This window comes from Somniosus microcephalus, chromosome 26 (assembly GCF_052327205.1).
Source record: "Somniosus microcephalus isolate GS21.2 chromosome 26, FLI_Smic_1.0, whole genome shotgun sequence".
Taxonomy (NCBI): Eukaryota; Metazoa; Chordata; class Chondrichthyes; order Squaliformes; family Somniosidae; genus Somniosus; species Somniosus microcephalus.
This window is the reverse complement of record NC_141012.1, coordinates 15499397-15525493: the sequence shown is the minus strand read 5'-3', so window position 1 is coordinate 15525493 and position 26097 is coordinate 15499397. Positions and strand designations below refer to the sequence as shown.

Below are 26097 nucleotides of genomic sequence, written 5' to 3'. Positions count from 1 at the left end.
CATGGCACCAGAGAGTTGAGCAGTTAGTTGAAGTATTTCTGACCTGGTCACCTCACGAGGGTCTCGCCCTCCCTTCTCCCCCTGTCTCTTCAACTAAATATTGGGTGGCGGAAGCCATTGTCTTTGGTCCCTGCCACAAACTCCGTTCCCTCATCACGGACTCTATCCCTCTCCCTGGAATTTGTCTGAGGCCGAACCAGACTGTTTGCAACCTTGGTGTCGTATTTGACCCCCTCCCCCCCAGATTAGCTTCCGCCCACATATCTGCGCCATCACTAAGTCCGCCGACTTCCATCTCCGTAACAGCGCCCAACTCCACCCCCGCCTCAGCTCATCCGCTGCTGAAACCCTCATCCATGCCTTTGTTACCTCTAGACTTGACTATTCCAACACATTCCTGGCTGGCCTCCCACATTCCACCCTACATAAACTTGAAGTCATCCAAAACTCGGCTACCCGTGTCCTAACTCTCGCACCCTTTATGGCCTCGTCCCTCCGTATCTCTGTAACCTCCTCCAGCCCTACAACCCTCCGAGATCTCTGCGCTCCTCCAATGCTGCCCCCTTTTGCATCCCCCGATTTTAACCGCTCCATCATTGGCGGCCGTGCCTATAGCTTCCAAGACCCTAAGCTCTGGAATTCCCTCCCTAAACCTCTCCGCCTCATTACCTCTCCTCCTTTAAGACGCTCCTTAAAACCTACCTCTTTGACCAAGCTTTTTGGTCATCTGTCCTATGTGCCTATATCTCCTTATGTGGCTCGGTGTCAAATTTTGTTTGAAAACGCTCCTGTGAAGCGCCTTGGGACGTTTTACTACGTTAAAGGCGCTATATAAATATAAGTTGTTGTTGAAGTGGACGTGGAAGCTGGAAGTGTGACACAAGACCTAAGTTGAAGCAGGAATGGAGTGAAGCTATTTCCCTGTTATCCGGTAACTGGGAGCGCGGCAAAGTCTGGGGTGGGTGGAGGTATTCCTGAGGCTGAGGCCTGGAGCACAGGCTACTACTGCAACCTTGGCTGAGACCAGCCGAGCCAACACAAACCAGGCCAGACTTTCATGTCCTGTGTTGTTCAGATACTCTCTGTTAGCTGAGCCAATTTCGGGCAGTAGATTGACCAGGCCTATGCAGATAAAGCTCCGGGAGTTAAGATCTCCCAGACTTCACGTTGCAGATCTCCAGGCCGTTTGCCCTCCGTCTCGGCCCCCAACCGCACGACTCCCGCCTCAAGTTAAAACTGGGGCTTAATTACCATGTAAACACAGGCCTGAAGGCACTAGGTAGAGGTTGCCAATATCTGCTTAACAAACCAACCCACATTATCACCCTTATCTCATTGAAACGTATAAAATTCTGACAGGGCTAGACAGACTGTATGCAGGGAGGATGGTTCCCCTGGCTGGGGGGGTCGAGAACGAGGGGTCACAGTCTCAGGATACGGGGTAGGACATTTAGGACTGAGATGAGGAGAAATTTCTTCACTCAGAGGGTGGTGAACCTGTGGAATTCTCTACCACAGAAGGCTGTGGAGGCCAAGTCACTGAATATATTTAAGAAGGAGATAGATTTCTAGACACAAAAGGCATCAAGGGGTATGGGGAGAGATCGGGAATATGGTATTGAGATAGAGGATTAGCCTTGATCATATTGAATGGTGAGCAGGCTCGAATGGCCGAATGGCCTACTCCTGCTCCTATTTTTCTATGTTTCTATGTTACTGTATGTCTTTTACATTATCCACAAGTCTGGTGCAGCATAAATGGAGAAAACGTTAACCTGTAAAGCAGCGTGAATCCACTTTACTTCAAGGTGACAGAGAGTGCGAGGACCTGGGTTCATTCCCATGGTTCTCCAGCTGATGAATTCCAGTCTTGTCCGTGTCTTTGCGGAGTCACCAGCAGAGCCAAACATGGAAACTCAAAATAAAGAAACAAGAGAAGTTCAGTCTCCCTCTTTAGAATTGGGCAGACGGGAGGGAATAAAAGATGTCAATGACATTGATGATCACTTCTAAGATGAAATGCCACCTGAGGGGGAGGGATGTCATTAGACGCTTACCAAAAAAAATGAGAAAAGGCCATTGAGCCTCCTCCTTCCAGCATACACACAGAATCGTAGAGTGTTACAGCACAGAAACAGGCCATTCAGCCCATCAAGTCTGTGCTGTCGTTTTGCTGCACGAGACACCTAGGGGGAAAAATTCGGTTGGTTTGCGCCTCCCATTAGTGCCTTAAGAGGGCGCTAATGGGGCACAAAGCAACTAGCGCCCGGGCGCGGCGATGTTTGCGCTGCTCGCGAAATTGACCAGACATTTTGCGGCGGTGCTAAACACAACCGCCACGATCTCCTGTGCCGGCAGATCATGGCGTCAGTTGAGCGTGTGGCGCCCCCTGCCTTACTGCCTGCTGCTAGCAACGACAGGTTGAGGGGAGCGTTTTGCAGTCGGGAAGGGACTGGGGGTGCGCTATTTAAAGGTGACCGGTTCCTGCCTTTTTTTTGGGCGACATTTTTGCACCACGCATTCTGAGAGAGAGAGAGACTTCTGGAGATATTCAACGCTGTGTTGAGGAGTTTTGGGTACTGAGCAGCACTTTGCAGGTTCATTTTGATTTGATCTCACTTGCATCAATTTAGAAGAGACTGTGGGAGCTGCACTCTGAACTCTTTCCCTGGGCCTCTCCATTGTTCTTTCCAGCAGATTTGGTGTACAGGTCTCAAGGCTTCAATGAGCAAGGTGTGGATGGAGAGCAAGATCGACCCTCCCCTTTAAGAACTGGCCGGCGCCAGTGTGTCTATGTTCCATTGCTGACTGACATTACATGAGCTCCACCAGCGCTCTGAGGTAGCGCCTCGCTCCTCGGCGTTAGCACCTTAAGAGAGGTGTGTAGCGCCTGATTTAGCGCTCCAATCACCTCCAGGGGCAATAGAAGCCAAGTTTGCGGTCGGAGGCAATAATTAGCACCGGGTGCTAAACTTTACGCCCGGCCAATAATTGCACCCTGAACGGGGCAATACCGAATTTCTCCCCCCATGTCCAATCTCACTCTACTGCTCAATCCTCAAACCTTTTAATGTTCCAATTTTTCAAGCAGTTCTGCAATCTTCCTTGTAACATTAATTATGGACTCTGCTTCGACGATGGTTTGTGGCAGAGAATTCCACGTTCTAACCATCCTCTGTGCAAAGATGTTTATCTTGCCTCCCCTTTAAATCGTTTTGTGATTATTTTAAATTTGTGCCCCTTTACCATGTCACCGAGCAGCATATGCAATCGATCACTATTTCTCCTATCCTAAACCTTCATAATCTTCAGGTCTCACAACTTTCTCAATGCAACTGAAACATGCCCTACCTTCTCAAGTCTCTTCATAACATCTTATTGAAACTATGCTACATCTTTTCCATTGGTTTTATATCTTTGCAGTCCAGAACTATATATAATATTCAACTATGTCCAAATTAAATTCCAGTACAAGTTGGACATTACCTCCTTGCTACTGGATTCAATGTTGCTCGATACCAATGATTCCATTTGCCTTTTTATTATCTTAGCTACTTATGCTGCCACCTTTTAAGGACCTGCGTTTCTGCACAACAAGGTCCCTCTAGTTCTCCACTCCATTAAGTACGACTATTAAAGATGGTCTTCTTTTCCCTATTCTTCCAAAATGTACTACTTCGCATTTCTCAACATTGAACTGCATTTGCCATCTATTTGCCCACCCTAGCAGCCTATCTATATCCTCCTTCAGTCTTTCACGCTCCTTGCCACAACTGCCATACTCCCCAATTCACTGCCATCAGCAAACAAGTTATTTAATTATTCTAAGATTAGTAATGGCGAGTAAGATGTCCAATGTGATAAAATTGTGTGAAATTTCTTGCTGCTCCCAGAACATAGTTAAGTGGAAACCCAGATTTTGATCTGACTTCATGATCTTACCTTACTGTATACATGACAACTATCTCAACAACAACAACTTGCATTTATATAGCGCCTTTAAAGTAATAAAACGTCCCAAGGCGCTACACAGGAGCGTTATCGGGCACAATTTGTCACCGAGCCACAAATGGGCAGTCGGCTTTGGTTTAATGTACCATTCGAAAGATGGCACCTCAGTCAATGCAGCACTCCCTTAGTGCTGTGCTGAAGAGTCGGTTTAGATTGCGTGCGCAAGTTCTGGAGTGGGACTTGAACCAGCAACCTTCTAACTCAGTTAAGTATGTTACTCGTGCTATGATATAGCTAATTAGTTTTAATTTAATATTTTTTGAATAAGGTGCAATGAATTGGGCTTAAAGCAGTAAATTTAATATTTTTTGTATCTATATACAGGAAACTTTCTGGTATCCGGCACTGACGGGACCGAGCTGGTGCCGTACCATCAAAACTGCCATAGAAACCAGCGCTAATGTTAAAACATACGGAGCTTTTGAGCTCCGTGTGAATCAACAAACCCTGTTGCTTAGCAACAGCTTCAAAACAGTCGGCCGCAGCTTAAAAGCATCTCTGTAGCTAAGCAATAGCTTCAGCTAGACCTTGCAGAGCCTGACTGGAAAAAAAAGCAACGAGAAGTAAAAAAACTTATAGGAAACGGCTCCTGAATTTTGCCGGTAGATAGAGCTTTCCGGACATTTAACCTCCGGTTAAACGAAAGTTTCCTGTACAAGCAAAATCATCCACATTTTCCACACACTCAACTTCCATTTGCACTTGAAAGGTCAGAGATGGAGGTAAAGCACTGTAGCACTGATACTCCAGCCTTCCCTTCAAGCGTGGCTCAGTGCTAGAATCACGGGAGAGTTGAATCTATCCTTTAACGTCGCCATGTTCTGAGCGCCACTACAACGTATTTTAAATTGATCTTCTCAGGTTGACATCAAACAGTGCCATTACTTGGTCGATCTCGATAGAGAGACGGAGACTCCACGGGAGCCGAGATATTCTGCAAACAAAGAAGATTGGATGACGATAGCGTACAAACCGTTCTTAGACGTCACGAGGTGAGCTTGTATTCTGTTAAATAACTAAACAGTTATGCTAAGGGGCTTCTTACCAATGGCTAGAACTTTAACCCTAATAAATGATGATTTTCAGTTTCCACACAGCTGTTCCTTCATGGCACAGTTGAGGCTACAAAAAGTAGGGCAAGTGATTTGACACGACACACTGTGACTATTGGCCTGGTTTACTACACTTGTACATGTTGTGCAATCTGCTGGCCAAGTATCGCAGGTTTTGAATGAAAAGCCCCAGAGACAGTGAAAATGCCAGTTTCTGAGCAATAATCCTGATACAAAGCAATGAGAGTACATTGTGTTTTCCGAGTCTCCTGTTTTTAGATCTACTGTCTGTATTGTTGGAAGTATGTCGTACGTTTGATGGACTTTTATACCTGCCAACCAGTTCTGACTCTTGTTGCCTAACACTGAGTTCGCACAATTAAATTTATGTTACTTAGATTTATGTTAATATTGATTTGACTCGCTTCCTAGTTGACGATCCTGATTGGTTTCCACGTGATTGCCCCTAATTTACTGTCCAGTAGGTCTGCTTTCTGTATTATAAAAACATATCTATGGAGTATTCTCTCAATCTACGAATATTTTGCTGCACTTTGCAACAGGGTGCCATGCCAAAAATAATCATCTTTTTGCTGTGTTGGGGGCATATGCCTCAACAATGGCTTGACAACATCTTGTCTCCCAGGAGTGCATCAGTGCAGCATACGGCACCGCAAAGTGCCTCGCCCATCATGTCTCACGTGGTGAGTTTTTGATTTTAAATGGTGTTGTATTGGAGATTGGCGATCCCACTTTTGCTGGAATAGCCGAGGCCCTGTCTAACATTCACTTGCTTTGTCACGCAGGAGAACAGCAAGGGGAGAGGGTAAAGAAAGAAAGACTTGCATTTCTATAGCACCCTTCACGGCCACCGGACATCTCAAAGCGCTTTACAGCCAATGGAGTACTTTTTGAAGTGTAGTCACTGTTGTAATGTAGGAAACGCGGCAGCCACTTTGTGCACAGCAAGCTCCCACAAACAGCAATGTAATAATGACCCAGATAATCTGTTTTAGTGATGTTGGTTGAGGGATAAATATTGGCCCAGGACACCGAGGATAACTCCCCTGCTCTTCTTCGAAATAGCGCCACGGGATCTCTTACGTCCACCTGAGGGAACAGACGGGGCCTCAGTTTAACATCTCATCCGAAAGACGGCACCTCCGACAGTGCAGCGCTCCCTCAGCACTGCACTGGAGTGTCGGCCTGGATTTGGTCACTCAAGTCTCTGGAGTGGTGACTTGAACTCACAACCTTCTGACTCAGAGGCGAGGGTGCTACCCACTGAGCCACTGGCTGACACTGTTACACAGCTGACGCAAAGCCTCCCTAACCCTAACCCAGCTCAGCGATATTTGGAGGGGCTGGCTACAAGTGGCTCCTGGGCTGTGTATTATGAGCTCCATTGCGTTAAGGGTGAAGGGCCTAAGCTGGATCCGCAGCTGGTAACTCTGGAGAAAGCTGCAGATGCTTTTAAGCAAACCTGACCTCAAGAAGGAGGCACCAGCAGCCTGAGATTCCGGATTAGCAGAACCTTTACTGCTCTGCTGCTCCGGGACCTGAGACCTCGGTCCCAGAATTTGCAGCGGCCCGTGCAGCAACCCCTGCAGGCTGCACAGCCACAATCCACTGATTAGCGATGCATATTTTGAAGTGACGGAATGAAAAATAATAATGCTGATGCGGTGCATTTCTTCAGTAAACTTTAATCCTGTTAAGTTGCTGTGTGCCTAGTTTTAGGAAACTGCAATGGCAAAGGGTTTAACTCGAATACTCTCATCTGTTTTAAAGGGAAATTAAAATCCAGTTAGGACTAAAGATGCCTAAAATTATACTGCAGACATGCACACTGCACACAAGTATGTATACTGACCTCTGCTGGGGACCCAAATGTACTAGTATATCCTTGTTGACTTGGACCTGTTTATTCTCTTGATCTTTTTCCCGATCTGATGGTTCTACTGCTGCGCCACCAGTATCGGATAGAAAGTCTTGCATTTATATAGCGCCTTTCACAACCGTAGGATATTTCAAAGCGCTTTACAGCCAACAAAGTACTTTTTGAAGTGCTATTCATAGGGGAGTTAGAATCATAGAATAGTACAGCGCAGAAGGAGGCCATTCGGCCCATTTGAGTCTGTGCCGGCAGGTTTTCCCCGGTATCCTGGCCAATATCACTAATAAACAGGTTAAATACTCATTCATTGCATTCCTGTTTGTGGGAGTACTTTTTGAAGTGTAGTCACTGTTGTACTGTAGAAAACGCGGCAGCCAATTTGCACACAGCAAGCTCCCACAAACAGGAATGCAATGAATGAGTATTTAATCCGTTTATTAGTGATGTTGGCCAGGATGTTGGGAGAACCTACCGGCGCAGACTCAGTGGGCTAAATGACCTCGTTCCGTGCTGTACTATTCTATGATTCTAACTCCCCTATGAATAGTGCCATGGTATGTATCTTTTATGTCCACCTGAGAGGGCCTCAGTTTAACGTCTCATCCGAAAGACGGCACCTCCGACAGTGCAGCAACCTCTCAGTACTACACTGGAGTGTCGGCCTAGATTTCTGCTCAAGTCTCGAGTGGAGCTTGAACCCACAACATAGAAACATAGAAGATAGGAGCAGGAGTAGGCCATTCGGCCCCTCTAGCCTGCTCCGCCATTCAATGTGATCATGGCTGATCATCCAAATTCAGTACCCAGTCCCTGCTTTCTCCCCATACCCCTTGATCCCTTTAGCCTTAAGAAATATATCCAACTCCTTCTTGAATATATTTAATGAATTGACCTCTACTGCCTTCTGTGGTAGAGAATTCCACAGGTTCACCACTCTCTGGGTGAAGAAATTCCTCCTCATTTCTGTCCTAAATGGCATACCCTTTATCCTTAGACTGTGACCCCTGGTTCTGGACTCCCCGACCATCGGGAACATCCTTCCTGCATCTAGTCTGTCCAGTCCTGTCAGAATTTTGACTGCTCTCTCATCCGGCATGCTTGTTCCCCCAATACCTTCTGCCTTTTCTTTGCTTTTTCCGTTGATGGCCTTTCCATTTCTTTTGGTGTCATGCATGGCAAACAGCATCAGAAGATTAGCCAAGTGCTTCCACAAATCGATGCTAGTCAATGCAAATGGACGTGTAGAGTTGGGCTGTGGGCTGTAATGCTGGTATCCCCGGAGCGGATGACAGCACTCCTGTTTTATGCTAAACTTCAGGATTAATAATTAAGTGGGTGACGTGTAAGCCAGCAGATTTATTCTGCTTGTAGTCTCGCCAATGAAGTCCCTTTGTACCCACTCAGCTACTAGAACGTTGAACAGGGACCGCCACACCACATCTGCTGCTGGGCTTCAGCCAGCAGGAAGTGCATCCTTGAGAAAATTGAGTGACTTTTTCGACCTTAGTGAAACATTCCAGCCAGCAGTCTAGGCCCCCCCTCTGAGGCAGGCGCTTCACTAAAACACCAAGGCATGCATCCCTGTTGGTCTGCCAACAGGTTGTCTGCTTCTGCTTTATTTACAGGAATTTTTGCAATTAGCCGTGTATCACTGACATCTGACAAATCGATGGGTTTGACACATTTCTCACAGGATAAAATAAAGCATAGGAATGTCCTTGCATCCTGTTTTTGTGTGTGTGTGAGGGCACAAACCTGTCTCTTTGAAATATTTCCTGCTGTCCATTTTCCCTGGTGTTCCCGCGTGTGTGTCTGACCACAGCTGAGACTGGTGGTAGACTCCCCCAGTGCCATACATCTTACGAGAGGATCTAGACCAGCTCTCAGCTCCTGACGGTGCAGTAAATCTCCAGATTCTGCTGCCCGTATCATAACTCGCACCGAGCCCTGTTCACCCATCACCCTTGTGCTCGCTGACCTACACTGGCTCCTAGTCCAGGACTGCAATGGAACTGAATATCCAGCGCTGCGTACAACGGGCGGCCGATCCAGTACCGCCTGTGTTGTGCCACCGCTCGAGACGAATTTCTCGGTGGAAGTGTACAATTTGGCAGGAAAAGACGGATTTGCAATTCATTAGGGTGTGATAGTACAATGGTTATTGTAGTAGACGAGCAACTCAGACTGAGAGTTGAAATCCTACCATAGCAAGTTGTGAAATTGAATTCAGTAAGTCGGAACTGCTACCAGAAAACGTTAGTGAGAAACCTTCTGTTTAGTTCACTAATTCAGGAAAGGGAACCTGCCACCCCTATCTGGTGACTCACTACTGACTCGTTGGGCTGGATTTTGCCAGCCATTTGGAGGCGGGACTGTTGGCAAAGTCAAAAAGAATGGGAGCGGGCTCTCAACCCACCTCCAACCAATCTTCCCTGGAGTCGAGTCCCTGATTTGCGCAGGGACCCGACTCCTAGCGGTGGGAAGTGAATTATAGCCACTTAACTGCCTGTTAACAGGTAATTAACAGGCAGTTAAGAGGGTTTTTCCCTTTTTGAGACTTCTGCTGCGGGCTTCCCAGCGTCAGGGAACCCCGCCAGGGTAAGTGAGGCGAGCTGTGGGTCTGTTGTAATGTTTGTGTGTAGATGACAGCTGCAGAAGTGGTGTGAAGGATCCAATGGGACACTGGTGAGTATCAGAGGTAAGGAGATGTTGGGGAAAGTCATTTTTAATGTGTTTAGATTTTTCTGTAGGTGACAAGCTTTAAAATGTTTGTGTGACCTCACCTCATTGGGAGAAGTGACAGATCGCTTCTGTAACCTCACCTGCAGCTGCCATCTGTTTGATCCTAAGGAGAGAGTCATTGGAGAGCCTGGATGCAAGGGCTCACCTTTGTACAGTGATTGTCAGTGTTTGACTGCACCCTAATGCTGTCAAACACTGACAAACCACCTGTCAAAAATAAATGGTACATGTCCCTTTGAGAAAACCGGCAGATGAAGCATCATCAACTGGCGTCATCTGACACCGGCTTTCCTTCAATTGGCTGGCAAGCCCGCAGGGCGGGCTTAACGAGGCCAATCAGGGGAAAATAGCATCTGTGCGTCGGACGTCGCTGGGAACGTGACTAGAATCCGGAAGGCAGCAGTCCCGCCCCCAACTCGTCTCGGCAGGTAAAATCCAGCCCATAATACCTTCTGAAGTGGCTTAGCAATCTGTACAAACAATCACTAGAAGCCCCACAACTATACTTGCAGGGCAACTTGGAATGTGGCCTTGCCAGCATTGTCCACATCCTGAGAACAGGTTTAAAAAAAAATTAAAAAAAATGGGGGAAAAAGACACAAGCATTCGTAAGAGAAAGAAAAGTTTGGGTGAAACCCTTCATCAGAAGCGAGCTCCATGTAGTCTTTCAAATTTCTGCTTTTTGTGATTTTGAACCTTTTATAAGTTTTCCCGTTCACAGTTCAAAAGGTTTCAATCTGCCTAGGCCAGCTGCTGCCAAACTAAACTCGCCTCGAGAAGACCAATTTAGTATTCAGAGGTAAATGCAAGCAGTGCAGTTCATAATCCGGTCTCGGTGGAGCACAGAGCCATCAGGTTCCAAGATAGCTGAGAGCAGCGTCTTGCTCCAGTTCCTGACGACAGTGCAGTCAGCTAAAACCATCTGTGTCACGCTCCGACTTCAGCACAGCTGTTTAATGTGGCAGAAGGTGTTTGATGCAGCAGAGCCCTGAGATCCGCCTCACTTCGTTATCTGGTGACGTTACTTAGCTCTTGCAGTCCCTCACCGGATCACACAAAGTCTGGATGTGCGTCATAAATTGCTTGGCACTTATTTAGCACATTTCTAACAACTAACCTTTTTTTTAACCCCCCAACCCCCCCACACACACACACACACACAGCTCTACAGATAAGAAAATCCACAGGACTTCAGCAAGGTTCGTTTATCAGCAAGATACTCTCAATTTATTTCACTGATTGCACCCTCTCGTACTCTTGTAATCGGGTTACATTACCAAACTGTTTCCAGTGAATCCAGTGCCCTTGCTGTCGAATATGTCCTTTTACCTACCTTACAACAGTGACTACACTTCAAAAGCACTTCATTGTGGTTGTAAAGCGCTTTGGGACATCCTGAGGTTGTGAAAGGCGCTATAGAAATGCAAGTCTTTCTTTACACTCGGGAGCAAAATCGGCAACAAAGTTTAGCTGCACATGTGTGAGATTCACGCATGTCCCATCGCTCTGTAGTCACAAACAATTGCTCTAGCCTACATGGGCAGACTGGGGGTGGGGGGTTGTGGTGGTTCAGGCTGCTTGTCGCTAGACCCAGACTTACTGACCCAACCTAGGTGCTACCGCCACCAGCATCCGATGGTTGGAGGCATCCAAGGAACCCCTTCCCAACGAGACTCTTGACGCCACAGTGGGTATATTTTGTGTGCTTTACTTGGCTGCCTCCCATAACCGACCTCTTTTACTAGTATTTAGCATATGTGACTGCCAACCTTCACCTGTCGTTCTCCCCCTCCCCGCTTTGTTTTGATCATTTTTAAAGCGGACTTGTCTAGCCACAATTTTCATGTCTGTCAAAAGTAGGGTTGCCAACTCTGGTTGGACGTACTCCTGGAGATTTCATCACATGACCAACCGTCCCACCCAGTCAAACAGCCTCTTTCCCCCCCATCTCATCTCCAATATTGTTACAACTAACAAAAGAAAAGCCTTTTAAAAGAAAATAAAGAAAGCACACAGTTTCTGTAGCGCCCACACGATTTATCCCCTGGGGTTTTCACAGCAGTGTCCAGGAGATTAATCCCTAATTCCTGGAAACTCCAGGACAATCCTGGAGGGTTGGTAACCATAGTCAGAGAGTCCGTCTACTCTATGGGCAGGATTTTCATTGGGCCGTGGAGGCGGGATTGGAGGCGTGTGGGGGGTTAAAATCTCGAAATCGGGGGGCACGAACCCATCCCGACCCCAACCCGCCTCCATGCTAGTTTCAAAGGAGGTGGATACCTGACCCGCACTGGGACCCGCCTCCCCGAGACGGGAAGGGGATTAGTGCCAATTAACTGCCTGTTAACAGGTAGTTAACAGGCAGTTTTTAGCCTAATCCCTATTTTTATCCCTGAAGTGTGGGATTCCTGACGGCTCCAAACCATGCCAAGTTAGCGAGGCGGACCGTCGGGCTGAAGGGCTTGGAGGGTTCGAGATGTCCGATGTTCAGGTGAGTGATGGGTGCATGAGTGCAGAGGTAAGTGTGTTTGGTGTGTGTAAAGTGTTTAAAGAAGTTTAATTACCTTTACTTACCTTTACAGCCTTCCTTCCTTCAGGTCTCGGGAGTCCCTCATCTCACCGGCACAGAAAGCAGAATGGCCGCGAGCTGTCAAAAGTTGCAGCATTCTGCTTTCTGTTCCGGAGAGATCTCTAAATCAGCCTGAGAGGAAGGAATTAACTTGGAGTACAGATTGTCAGTGTTTGACAGCTTCAAAGAGCTGTCAAAATGCTGATATTTCATCTGTCAAAAGCTTTTGACAGATGAAATGTCAATCTGTGACATCACCTGTTGCCGGGTGGCCCTTAATTGGCCTGCTGAGCCCGCTGGGTGGGCTCAACAAGGTCAATCAAGTGAAAAATCACGTGGGTTGGCCACAACTCGATGGAGGCGAGACTACAACCCCGAAAGTTGTAGTGCCGCCTCCTACACGCCTCCTCAATCAAAATCCAGCCCTTTCTCTTTGCGGATGTTGACAAACCGGCTGTCTATTTCTGTTCCTAATGCCGAGCTCTTTCCCTCCCGAGTCTTCCCTTCATCCTGCACTTAAAGGCCTTTAAAATCCAAGCTTGGTGTCAGCTAGCCATTTATCTTGATTTCTAGTTTTCCCTCACACGATTCTTTCAGCCTTCATATTGCCCTGCAGTTATGGGTCTCAGCCTTTCACAGAAATCACAGAAACCTCACAGTACAGATAGAGGCCATTTCGGCCCATCGAGCCTGCACCGACACATGTCCCACCCGATCCCCGTAACCCCTACACCAACACATATCCCACCCTATCCCCGTAACCCCACGTATTTAATCCCCCTAACACTAAGGGTCAATTTTTATCATGGCCAATCAACCTAACCCCGCACATCTTTGGACTGTGGGAGGAAACCGGAGCACCCGGAGAAAACCCACGCAAACACGGGGAGAATGTGCAAACTCCACACAGACAGTCACCCGAGGCCGGATTCGAACCCGGGTCCCTGGCGCTGTGAGGCAACAGTGCTAACCACTATGCCACCGTGCTGCCTTTCACCTACCTTTCTCAAGAAAGTAGGGATCTAAAGCAATGAACCCATTTGGACAAGGCCTTCAAAGTGTATTTGCATCTCCATGATCTATATAAATTGTTGCAGTCCTGATGTTACATAAGAACTAGGAGTAGGCCATTCGGCCCCTCGAGCCTGCTCCGCTATTCAATAAGATCACGGCTGATCTTCTACCTCAAGTGTCAGCTGTGGCTCAGTGGGCAGCACACTCGCCTCTGAGTCAGAAGGTTGTGGGTTCAAGTCCCCACTCCAGAGACTTGAGCACATAAAGCTAGGCTGACACTCCAGTGCAGTGCTGAGGGAGTGCTGCACTGTTGGAGCTGCCGTCTTTTGGATGAGACGTTAAACCGAGGCCTCGTCTGCTCTCTCAGGTGGACGTAAAAGATCCCGCGGCACTGTTTCAAAGAAGAGCAGGTGAGTTATCCCCGGTGTCCTGGCCAATATTTATCCCTCAATCCACAACAAAAACATTATCTGGTCATTATCACATTGCTGTTTGTGGGAGCTTGCTGTGCGCAGATTGTCTGCTGCATTTCTCACATTACAACAGTGACTACACTCCAAAAAAGTACTTCATTGGCTGTAAAGCGCTTTGAGACGTCCAGTGGTCGTGAAAGGTGCTATGTAAGTCTTTCTTTCATCTCCACTTTCCTGCACTATCCCAGTATCTCTTGATTCCTTTAATATCGAAAAATCTATCGATCTCTGTCTTGAATATACTCAACGACTGAGCCTCCACAGCCCTCTGGGGTAGAGAATTCCAAAGATTCGCCACCCTCTGAGTGAAGGCATTTCTCCTCATCTCAGTCCAAAATGGCCGACCCCTTATTCTGAGACTGTGACCCCTGGTTCTGGACGCCCCCAGGGAGACAGGAAGTGAAATCAAATCGATATTCTCACTGCCCAAAGCAGTTCTACTACTCTTCAGATACGGAACTCGGTGAGTCGGGTTGCCAACCCTCCAGGGTTGCCCTGGAGTCTCCAGGAATTGAAGATTAATCTCCAAGGACATTGCTGCCAACAACCCGGGAGAAAAATCATAGGAGCACTAAAAGAATTGGGTGTTTTTGTTTCATTTTCTTTGAACACTTTTGTTTATTAGTTGTAAAAATATTGGAGATTGGAGGGGGGAGGGGAAATGGCAGTTTTACTGGGTGGGGCGGTTGGAGACGGGAGGTCAGGTGACTCCTCCAGGAATGCATCCAAGCAGAGTTGGCAACCCTAACTCCGAGACGTGGGAGAAGTTAGTTTACTCGCGTTGGCAGATCTGCTCAAGGGAGGAGACGGGGGGGGTGCGGGGGGAAGGAAATGATGGTCTTAGAGTTTTAAAGTACAACACGCATTTTAATTCCTAGCAAGGCTTTCACAGGCCAAACCAGATGTGAAAATGATTTTTGAATTGAAGGCTCGCAGATTTGTACCACTGGTGCACTTGTGGGGAGCATTTTTCCCTCGCCTATTTTGTTTGTGCAATAGCAGCTTACACTAACGTCAGTTGTGGTGCAGTGGACACGCTAGGTGCTTGGCTTTTCACACTTTGATGAGCAAAGTGCAGCCTTTTTTTTAAAGAAGTGAGAGGGACCACTATTCCACCGTACTCCTGCTAAGTCTGGCTTTTTTGTGTTTTGGTGATCTCTTCCATCGCATCGTTCGTTTGTTTGGCCACTTGCTCACTTTAGCTTAGACCAGTCACTGCATGAATGCTCTCGGTGTTGTGTCGCAATCACTGGATGATGTTTTTTCCCGCTTTTAGATGACATCCTGGCTTTATTTGGTTCTAAAACACCCGAATGAGTTGTTGTGATCTGGAATGCACTGTCTGAAAGGGCGGTGGAAGCAGATTCAGCAGTAACTTTGAAAAAGGAATTGGATAAATACTTGAAAAGGAGAAATGTCCTAGGCTATGGGGAAAGTGTAGGCGAGTGAGTCTAAATGGATAACTCTTTCAAAGAGCTGGTACAGACATGATGGGCCGAATGATATTAAGACATGTTCACTGGCGTTTTATTAGTTGTGTAAAAAAAAATCTTGGAAGCCTTAAATGTACTGTGTTTGATTACAGGATTTTGATATTGGACCAATTCTAACCATGTGCTGTTAATTTACTGTGGCTGCCTGGGCTTTAGATCCTTTCATTTGAAGTTAGTAATTCGACCAAGTGTTTCTTTTAAAAAAAAATAAGGTCAGAAAATGTGCTGTAGCATTTCTTTTTAATCTGGCAATTTATTCTGTAATGTAATGGCATTTGCTAAGCCAATAAGTAAATTAATTGTTGATTAAGGTCTTCTTTGAAGTGAAATGATTCCAACAGTCTCGACGTAGTCTCCTGGTGGGAACCTAGAGCATGAGACTGCTTTAAATCCGGTTGCCTGAACCCACAACTGAGCATGTGCACAGTGAGTGCGTCATCGGGTACATTGAGATTGTTTTTGTGTTGGAGTTGAGGTTTCACCGTTGAACTATTGAGGAGAACTTCATATGCACCTGTAGGTCATCCTCATTGCTTCGATGAGGTTCAGCTGAACATATATCTTTTTATCAATGTTCTACTTTGCTTTTCTAATTCATGTTGCGGCTCGATTCAATGGATGCAGGCAGCACTCTTCCCCCCCGCCGTCTCCTCCCTACCGCACACCTCCAGCTCACCGTAATGGCTATTCTCGAGGATTCTAAACAGTAAAGATGGGCAGGCTATTTAATTGTGGGGGGGGACATCGCGACTGATGCCAATCCTGTCCTTACCAGACATCTACACAAATGTGCTTTTTACTAAAGGGTAACAAATTAACAGTCTAGAGCCCTAGCTGATTTCCGCACCCCCCCCCCCCCCACCCCCCACTCCATCCTCTCACTCTGCCCCAAGGAGATGGAGAACAATTTTATACCCCTTTTACTTTGGTGTGCTGTCACGGACTTCAATAGCTGTTTTTGGTATTCCTGAACATGGTACTTTGTGCATGGTAATTAAGTTGGAGGTAAATAAGATATTTAGTGACATGAATCAGTCATTCATGAAAGAAAGACTTATGAAATAATACTGAGCGGCCTGCGGGTGGCGCTGTCCAGGGAGAGTATAAATACTCGGGCATGGGCCCAGCTTGCGCAGGACATTCTTAACAGGAACTAGTGAAGGACACAACTAGACCTCCATGTTGTAAAACAGTTGATTAAAGCTTTGTTTAACGCTTAGACCAAGTGCCTAGTAGTTTTCTTATGTCATTTAGTTTTGCACAATTGAACATTTTAGTGAAATAAATCCGGCGGATTTGACCTTGGGAATGGGGTGGGGGTGGAGTTAGAAACATAGGAATTGCTAGACAAGGAAAGGCCAAGGACTCTCTAGTTCACCTTCTACCGACCTTTTCTTTATTCATTCATGGGATGTTGGCATCGCTGGCTTGACGAATCACAGCAATCAATCTCTATCAATGAGTCTACAACAGACCTTGACATGATGCTAGGAAACCTCAATGTGGAGAGCTTTGGGAACCAGAGGTCCATTTACCTCCCAGGCATGTTGCACTTACCACATGTCATGTCTCAAATTACTCAAGTACTATATCCCAGGATGTTATCATGCACAAATTGTTTTACCAATTCTGCACCCCACCTCATCCCAAGATCCTGAGTCTTCTGCTTTAAATCCAGAAAGTAGCAAATAAATCTCTATTGCAGGAATAAAATGAGCTGTTTCCTGTCATTGTATCATCATTGCGACATGAGGAAAAACTTTTTTACGCAGCGAGTGGTTATGATCTGGAATGCACTGCCTGAAAGGGAAGCAGATTCAATCGTGGCCTCCAAAAGGGAATTGGATAAGTACCTGAAGGAAGAAAATGTGCAGGGCTACGGGGAAAGGGCGGGGGAGTGGGACTAGCTGAAGTGCTCTTGCAGCGAGTCGGCACGGGCTCGACGGGCCGAATGGCCTCCTTCTGTGCTATAACCATTCTATGATTCTTGGATCTATGAGCTTCCAGAGTATGTGTAATTTCTTGGTTGCTGTTTCCAGCCAAAATCTATGTTGATTGTGCTGAAGCCTTGCCCTTAAACAATCTTTAAATTTAATAAACCACATGACTGATTTGGATTACTTTCCATCATTTACAAATGGTGAATTTTTAACAGCCAAAAAAATTGGCCTCTGCACCTCTGGACTAGGCGGGGGTAAATTCAGCCTGCACTTGATCATTGTCTAATGACCCCCTTCCTGTTGGATAGTATGCAAGCCTAGTGGATGTTCTCAGGATAAGGGGTCGGCCATTTAGGACTGAGAGGAGGTGGTGAATCTTTGGAATTCTCTACCCCAAAGGGCTGTGGATGCTCAGTCGTTGAGTATAGTCAAGAATGAGATTGTTAGATTTTTGGATACTAAGGGAATCAAGGGATAGGGTGGGAAAGTGGAGTTGAGGTCGAAGATCAGCCATGATCTTATTGAATGGCGAAGCAGGCTTGAGGGGCCGAATGGCCGACTCCTGCTCCTATTTCTTATGTTCTTGTGTTCTGGAGAGGGCATGAGAAGGTTTGGTTCCAAGGCCCTTTATGGTGAAATAACCTACCAGCGTATGAAGACTTGGATGGGATACCAGAGAATTGCCAGTGCCTGTGGAACCATACCTCAATAATAGTCTGCCACTTCAGGAGAAAAGGGAAGAAATTGTGTTTAGAAAAAGAAAGCAGGGAGAGAAAATAGTAGTCCCTGGGTATGGACAACCAATACCATGTACTGTAGCACTGAATAGACCCACAATGTAGTAGTCACCAGGTTATGTTCTACATTGGACAGACAAAGTAGAATTTAAAAAAGCTAATTCTGCACACCTTCTGCAAAGAAGGAGTATGTATACTTAAATGCCTTTTCATTTAACAAACAGCCTGCTGACAGTAACCATCTAGGCAGCATTTAAAGAATGGCCATTTGATTGAGGAACTGTAGGACTGTTGTCACCTCTCGATCAGGACTCCAGGAGAAGATAATGCCTTCAGGAAAGGAGGGGGGAAACTACGAGGCAAAAAAGCTTAAGTAAGCAAGTTGAACTGTCAGTCAACTTTCTCCCCAATCATATTTGACCAAAGCAAACTTCTACCCAATAATAATCCAACTGAAAGAAGAAACGTTCTCTTGAGATACAGACCACCTCACTGCAGACCCTGAATGCGTACAAAAACAATCAATTCAGCAAGAAAAATCTAGACATGCCCATCCCATCTTCCAATCGTTCCAGCAACTCCTTTCCTCCCCTCAATGAACGGCCCAGTGCACCTGCCGGGCCCCCAGGACATCCTCCACCTCTGGTACACTCCTCCGATATTTCATGGATTGCGCCTCCCAGTCGAGGCCAGATGTTCTGAATCAAACCACTGCTCTACTGAACAAATACCTTCTCGCCTTATTAACAGACGGTCGGATTAAAGAGCATTCTGCCATTCTCCGCCAATCCCTTGTTGCTTTCGCTGACTCGCTTTCGCAGATGGCACGCAGAAGGACTGCTGCAGCCATTTAAAGGGTTAAGCAGCTGCCAAGACATTCTGTCTGCAGATAGCCACTGGGACACAGCTGTCCTTGACACCACGGATGGCTCATTCGTTTTGCAGGTGCAGATGGCGTGCGTACAATAAAATGCTGGATCCCTGGAGTTTTGCGAACAGTCCCGCATTGTACTGCAGTTGTTTCTTTGTTTTCCCATTTGCTTAATGGACATAATTACCATGCGCGTGTGGTAAACAGCCATTCAGATCATTTTGCACCAAGAATAAATATGCAAACGCATATATTAAAAATAAAAATGCAGCATCTCAATAGCTATCCAGTAATAATCAGGAGTGCTGAGAGGCGTGTGCGATTACACACAAATTTATCGTGACCCTGTCTGTCGAGCAACAGAGGAAGTTAGTGCCTCGCTCATTGTTCCTGCCTGAATCTCTGCTTGAGTTTTTCAAAGGCGGGGCTGGCCCTGCCAATCCGGTGAGAGGCATCGTCATCGATGATGGAGTTCTGTGAGAGAACGCTATCACGGTAGCAGAATTTGTCCGTGACCGTAAGTGGTATATCATTGATCGTAACCACAGTGGGGGTGGGTGACTGGATGACCAGGTATAGGCTGGAGCATGAAGTTGCAGTGTCTAGTTGTGATTGGAAGAGCAGCATGTGGAGCAAGGGAGGGAAGGGTTTGGAGTGCTCAGGAATGCTGTAGCAAGGTGCAATGCAGAGAAATAGAGAAAGCAAGATGAGGGACAGCCCGAAGTGCGACTGTGAGCATGAGCCCCAGACCATGGAGCACATCACATCAACCTGCCCACTAGCATCTGTTATGGGAGGCATCTCATTTCTCCATTCGTGCATCTCAGGAGGCCATCGAACGGATGGCCAAACCAGATATCCCATTATAAGCTTTTTCCTGTCATACGAAACAGCATTCTCGCCCTTGCTGTCTGGGTAAAGTCGTTCAAGCACTTGCGGCACTAAACCCATATCTTAGGGATGATGGTTAGGCCATCGACATTTTCGGCCACCTGCAGGCTTGCCTAAGCGCCTTCCTGCTATGTGAAGGGAAACGGACCTGCCTGCGTGTCCTCACCTGCTCAACAAGGGCCTCCACTACTGAGCTACTAAATCGAGATGCTCTTGCCTGAGATACATTGCAGCCCAAATCTTTCAATAACTACAACATTTTCCAACGAGTGAAAGGACACCTTTAAGATTCACTCTTTAAATGGGCGCAGCCCACACCGGAATGCCTGGAATCTGATTGGGCGGTTCGCCCATCACCGCGTGGGTAACCCACCAAAGAAATGTAAATGAAGCCCGACAAAGAAAATGGTTCAGGCCTCTCGCTGATGACATCAGGTGGGCGGCCTGATCCCCTGTCCGTAAACCGCCACGGTGGAAAATCTGCCCGATGTTGTTCGCCGAGTCCTCCCAGCTGCTGGTCTTGGTGAATCTGGCAGGCTTGCTTTGGTAGTGCTGGTAACCAGTGACACTGCAGCAAATTAAAAACCAAAAGCAAAATACTGCGGATGCTGGACATCTGAAACGGAAACAGAAAATGCTGGAAACACTCAGCGGGTCAGGCAGCATCTGTGGCGAGAGAAACGGAGTTAACGTTTCAGGTCGATGATCTTTGAAAGGTCAGCGACCTGAAACTTTGGGGGGAATTTTGCCAGCCCTGGGGAGGCGGGTTTGGAGGCGGGACTGCCGGGAAAATGGCAGAAACTGGGAGCGGGTACTGACCCCGCTCCCAACCTGCCTCCGTGCCATCTTCCCGGGAGGCGGGTCCCCGAGTCGCGCAGGGATCCGTTTCCTCGAGGCGGGAAGGGGATTAGAGCCAATTAACTGCCTGTTAACAGGCAGCTTTGAGGCTTTTCCCCATTTTACGCCTACAATTGCGGGCTTCCCGACGGCTGCGAACCTCACCAGGGTCAGCGAGGCGAGCAGTGGGTCTGCAGGGGTGAGAGGGGTGGAAATGTCAGCTGTAGAGGTGAGTGATGGGTGCAAGTGTGGACAGGTAAGTATGAGAGGTGAGTGTAAAGTGTTGGAAAAAGTTTCCTTACCTTTGCTTCTTTCTGCAGGCTTCAACCTTTGAGGATCCGGAGGTGCCTCATCTCAATGGCAGAGATGACAGAATGGTTGCCGCATTCTCAGATGCAGCAGCCAACTGCTTTCTGCTGAGCAGAAAGGTCTTGATGAGCCTTTGTGCAAGGGCTCACCTTAGAACATAGATTGTCAGTGTTTGACAGCTTCTCAAAGCTGTCAAATGCTGACAATTCATCTGTCAAAAAATTTTCAACAGATGAAGCGTCATACGCTGACGTCATCTGTCACCGGTTTTCCCTTAGTTGGCCGGTAAGCCCACAGGGCAAGCGTAACAAGGTCAATCAAGAGAAAATAGCGTGGGTTCATCAGACGTCGCTGGGGGCGGGACTAGAACCCAGAAGGCAGCAGTCCTGACCCCGACTTGTCTCGGCTGGCAAAATCCAGCCCATTAACTTTGTTTCTGTCTAGTCATTTTTTTTTTTTTTAAAAGCAGCTTTGATTTGGAAGGCTGGAGACCGGCAACCATGAGTCCGCTCCCAGAGTTCACTTTGCTAAGCCCACTTCCCTTTGTATTGAAATAAAAGCAGAAATTGCTGGGAAACACTCAGCTGGTCAGCCTGCCTCTGCGGAGAGAGAAACAGAGTTAACGTTTCAGGTCGACGACCTTTCATCAGAACTGGAATATGTTGGAGATGAACAGCTTTTGAGCAATTGCAGAACCAGGAAAAAGGACGGGGTTGGCGGGAGAGAGGGAGGAGGAAAAGAACCAAAGGGAGAGATCTGTGATGGGTTGGAGGGCAGGAGTGATTCAATGACAACAGTGGTGATGGTGCGAGGCGAAATGAGATGATAATGAGACGAGTATAGAAGCAAAAGATGTGGGTCTAGAGGAGATGTACAGTAAATGGTTAGCAAAATAGAATAGCAAAGGAGGAGGGAGGCATGGGAAATAAAAGTGGCCTGTGCAATGAGATGCGATGCTCGGGTTTACCTGTAGCAGAGTTTTTGTAAGCATGCTTGACACGCCAAGTAGTGCTCAAGAGTTCATGCGTAGCGGTTGCTGCTGTCAGGTGTATGAATTTCAGCCCGACATAATGCTCTGTGGGCAGAAAATCTCTTGTGTTAAACAGGCAGCCATCATCAACGCTTTTGGCCTCTGCAAACTGCATACATATTGGCACTGACAGTCGATCAAATTCTGCAGGCTACTACTCAGAACAAGACCACCTGTTTTTTTTTTTACCAAACATAAATACACAATTAAAAGAAATATCCAATGTAAAATTCTGTAGCCGAATCTATTAACCTTTTGCTTTCATATGGGATTTCAACCAAATTCCAATCTTTGAGGTGAAAACAAAACCCTTTTGAGGTGAAGTTTTAACCCCTCCAATTCTGCCCTCTTGAGCATCCCTGATTATAATCGCTCAACCATTGGCGGTCGTGCCTTCAGCTGCCGAGGCCCTAAGCTCTGGAATTCCCTCCCTAAACCTCTCCGCCTTGCTACCTCTCTTTCCTCCTTTAAGACGCACCTTAAAACCTACCGCTTTGACCAAGCCTGTCCTAATAGCTCCCTATGTGGCTCAGTGTCAAATTTTGTTTGATAACGCTCTTGTGAAACGCCTTGGGACGTTTTACTCCGTTAAAGACGCTACATAAATACAAGTTATTATTTTATTGGATCCAGGCCAATTTCACCGTTTATGCCCCCTTTGTCTCGCAGGGCTTGTACCATCGGCAAGTGCCCTGTTGTGTAAATGCCAGTGGTGTCACCGAAACCCTCCTTCGGAGGTGGTTTCACCTGTTGCCTCTGATGACCATGGCGCTCTGGAGGTACTTGTAGCTGGATCCAGCTCTTCATATACTGCAGGCTCGTTGAGCTCTCGATGGAGGACGGCCACAGCTGGAATCACACAGTTGCAGATGTGGACTGTGGTGACTGCATTGTGCAGTAAAAACGGGGTGAATTCAGCTCGAGAGGAAATGCATATTTTGGGGAATCGCTTCCACTGTAGATCAGTAATATAAAGGAAGCATAAGACAATCGGCAGCTTAATTAGCCAGTTTACCCGGCAAACTTAATTCGGTCTCTTGCAGTAGCGATGGGGTAGAATGATGCAAGATTTTTTTTCACTCATCGTTTTCAGGCATGCTTTTGAATATACAGCGTGACATGAATCAGTCATTCATGAAAGAAAGACTTATGAAATAATACTGAGCGGCCTACGGGTGGCGCTGTCCAGGGAGAGTTTAAATACTCGGGCACGGGCCCAGCTTGCGCAGGACATTCTTAACAGGAACTAGTGAAGGACACAACTTGACCCCCATGTTGTAAAACAGTTGATTAAAGCTTTGTTTAACGCTTAGACCAAGTGCCTAGCAGTTTTCTTACATCACAGTGCTTGACGTTATTCTGGAGGACACGTGGGCAGTGAGAGACGGAGATCTTGCGAATATACTGATTGATGTAAGAAAATTACTAGGCACTTGGTCTAAGCGTTAAACAAAGCTTTAATCAACTGTTTCACAACATTGAAGTCTAGTTATCCTTCACTAGTTCCTGTTTACAAAATGTCCCTGAGCAAGCTGGGCCCATGCCCGAGTATTTATACTTTCCCTGGACAGCGCCACCAGCAGGCCGCCCAGCATATTTCCTAAGTCATTTCTACATGAATGGCACGATTTATGTCACTAATCATTACAGCTAATAGCTCTGTTGGCTGCACATTATAACCTAATATGGGCACTAAATGATAGATTTGTGGAAACAAATTGTGTTCTGTAAAATACATTGTGACGACCATCACATGCGGGAACTCTATTGATTTAGATATTAGATTTAAGACTCAAGTAGAAACCTACTAAAGAGAGCTTTGTGAACTGAATGGTGTATTAATGCATGTAAAGGGAGCGTAGCATGAAGACTGATTTCTGTCCATAAAGAGCATTGTTCTAACTCGTGTATTGCCTAAGGGAGTTCAAAGTCAAGCTACTATACGGACCATCAAGTTTGAAATGAGAAAAGGCCACTTAGCCCATCAAGCCGGCTCCTTCTATTGAGCGTGTATAATTTGTCCAATCATGGATTCTATCCAATTGCTTCATTGGGTGTTTGACTGAAGCTAGGTTCTGGAAAGTTTCTCCCTTTTCCTCCGAGGTAACAATAACACTCTGTAACTAACGGATCTAACTAGACAGTTTTTACCTCAATCATTTGTTAAAAGTATATCCCCAACTGCGGGAGAAAATGCCTCTTAGAGGGAACATTTAGTTCCAATATAAAGTTAAATTTCTCCATTTACAGTGTTATCTTTAGATAGAAATATAGGAGTAGGCCATTGAGCCCCTCGAGCCTGCTCCGCCATTCAATTGGATTACGGCTGATCTGTATCTTGACTCCATCTACCCGCCTTGAATCCCAAAGGGAATAAAAAGCAGCCCTTCCTCCTCTTTCTGCCAGTTTTATGCCCTCTCTTGCTTCTCTACTGAAGGCATTGACTCAGGGTTGAAATATGGTTCAACAAGTACCAGTCACTGCTTGCCATCTCACCCAGGTGACCATCAGTGGAATTAGAGTGTGAGCAGTCTATTCAAACATGAAGGACGTCACAGCCAACTGCATTCCTGTCCTCGTGCAACATCCATATGTTCCAGTTGGGGGCTTGCTGGGTAGTGTCGAGGAACAGGAACCCCAGCCGCTTTTTCCTTCCTAATCCAACGAGGCCACTTGTGACACTCTGCCAGTGCCCTGGCAAACTCAGCACAGACTGCAGCCTGAACCCTATCTGGATGGCTCAGCTACTCACTGTCTTAACCAGCCAAGCCATCAGGGAGCAAAGGAGCCCGTTTCAATATGGACTTTAACTATGCACATTGACTGCCCAAATGGATGTGTTTTGCTGTTGCAGCAGATTGCTGCCAGTTTTGATTGATGCTATTAGATCACGAGACCAAATTGTGGTCAAGTAAGCATGTGGCGATCTATCTGCAGCCCAATATGTTTTATAATGAGACAGTTTGCATCATTATTCATTGATATAGGTTGCCCCAAAGATAGAATATCAAGCCTTCAAACAAGGATGCTCCAGTTAACTCAGAGGTTTGTACCACAGAAAATAAATTAAAAACCAATTTTGACATACTGTTTGGTTCCATTTAGAAGTGACATGCTGTGGTGATATTACTGTTCTGTGGCCTTCATTTTGACTGTATTTTTTTTTTTTTTAAACTCCAAAAAATCCAAAACTCGGCTGCCCGTGTCCTAACTCGCACCAAGTCCCGTTCACCCATCTCCCCTGTGCTCGCTGACCTACATTGGCTCCCGGTTAAGCAGCTCCTCGATTTTAAAGTTCTCATCCTTGTTTTCAAATCTCATCCCTTCCTATCTCTGTAATCTCCTTCAGCCCCACAACCCCCCGAGATATCTGCGCTCCTCTAATTCTGCCCTCTTGAGGATCCCTGATTATAATCGCTCAACCTTTGGTGGCCGTGCCTTCTGTTGCCAAGGCCCTAAGCTCTGGAATTCCACCCCCCCTGAACCTCTCCGCCTCTCTACCTCTCTTTCCTCCTTAAAACCAACCTCTTTGACCAAGCTTTTGGTCACCTGCCCTAATTTATCCTTAGGCGGATCGGTGTTAAAAAAAATTTTTTGTTTTATAATACTCCTGTGAAGCGCCTTGGGACATTTTACTACGTTAAAAGGCGCTATATAAATACAAGTTGTTGTTAAAAACTTTGCCTATCGTAACTGTTTTTGTGGGGGTTTTGTGGTTACGATTGCTGATTAAATTGTGAGCATTTTGTCCCCTGACAATTGTAACTAATATTTCTGAAGAAAGTTTGCCCTGCAGTGCTTCTGTTGAAACCCTCATGTAGCATCAAGCGATGCTTCTGTGGAGCTGCTGTCAAGGCATTGTTACAGCGCTTCCATGAGTGAAGAAGGCCCGCTCCAAAATGGCAGCCTGCCTGGGTTATGTGGCTGTTGAGTTCATTAAAATGTTATTTAACTGAGTGCGAGGGCTTAAGCATGGACAAATCCCTCTACAGCGGAGGCTTCTTAGTGGGAACACCCCTGTGGCAGGCAAAATGTTCTCTCCTTCCAAGCTATTCCTATTAAGCAAACAGTAGAATGTATATGGAGAATAAATCAGTGTCTGTACAGGACTGTAATTATCAGGGTGCCAATTAACTGGCATTTACTTTACGTGTTAGTCTGGTATCAGCTACTTTTATTAAGTTCCAATTTGTTCATGACTAAAAAGTAGTGTTATTACTGCTCATTGTAA

At 46.5% G+C, this 26097-nt stretch overlaps 1 protein-coding gene across 4 annotated transcripts in view; it reads left to right on the top strand.

Moving 5' to 3' along the window:
* alg9 (ALG9 alpha-1,2-mannosyltransferase) overlaps nt 1–26097 on the top strand; it is a 325621-nt gene that overhangs the window by 161331 nt on the left and 138193 nt on the right. For all 4 annotated transcript variants that reach the window (XM_085967891.1, XM_085967889.1, XM_085967888.1 and 1 more), the window contains one exon: nt 4873–5003. In XM_085967891.1, coding sequence (XP_085824017.1) covers nt 4873–5003 — 131 coding nt within the window. The remainder of the gene's footprint in view (nt 1–4872; nt 5004–26097) is intronic.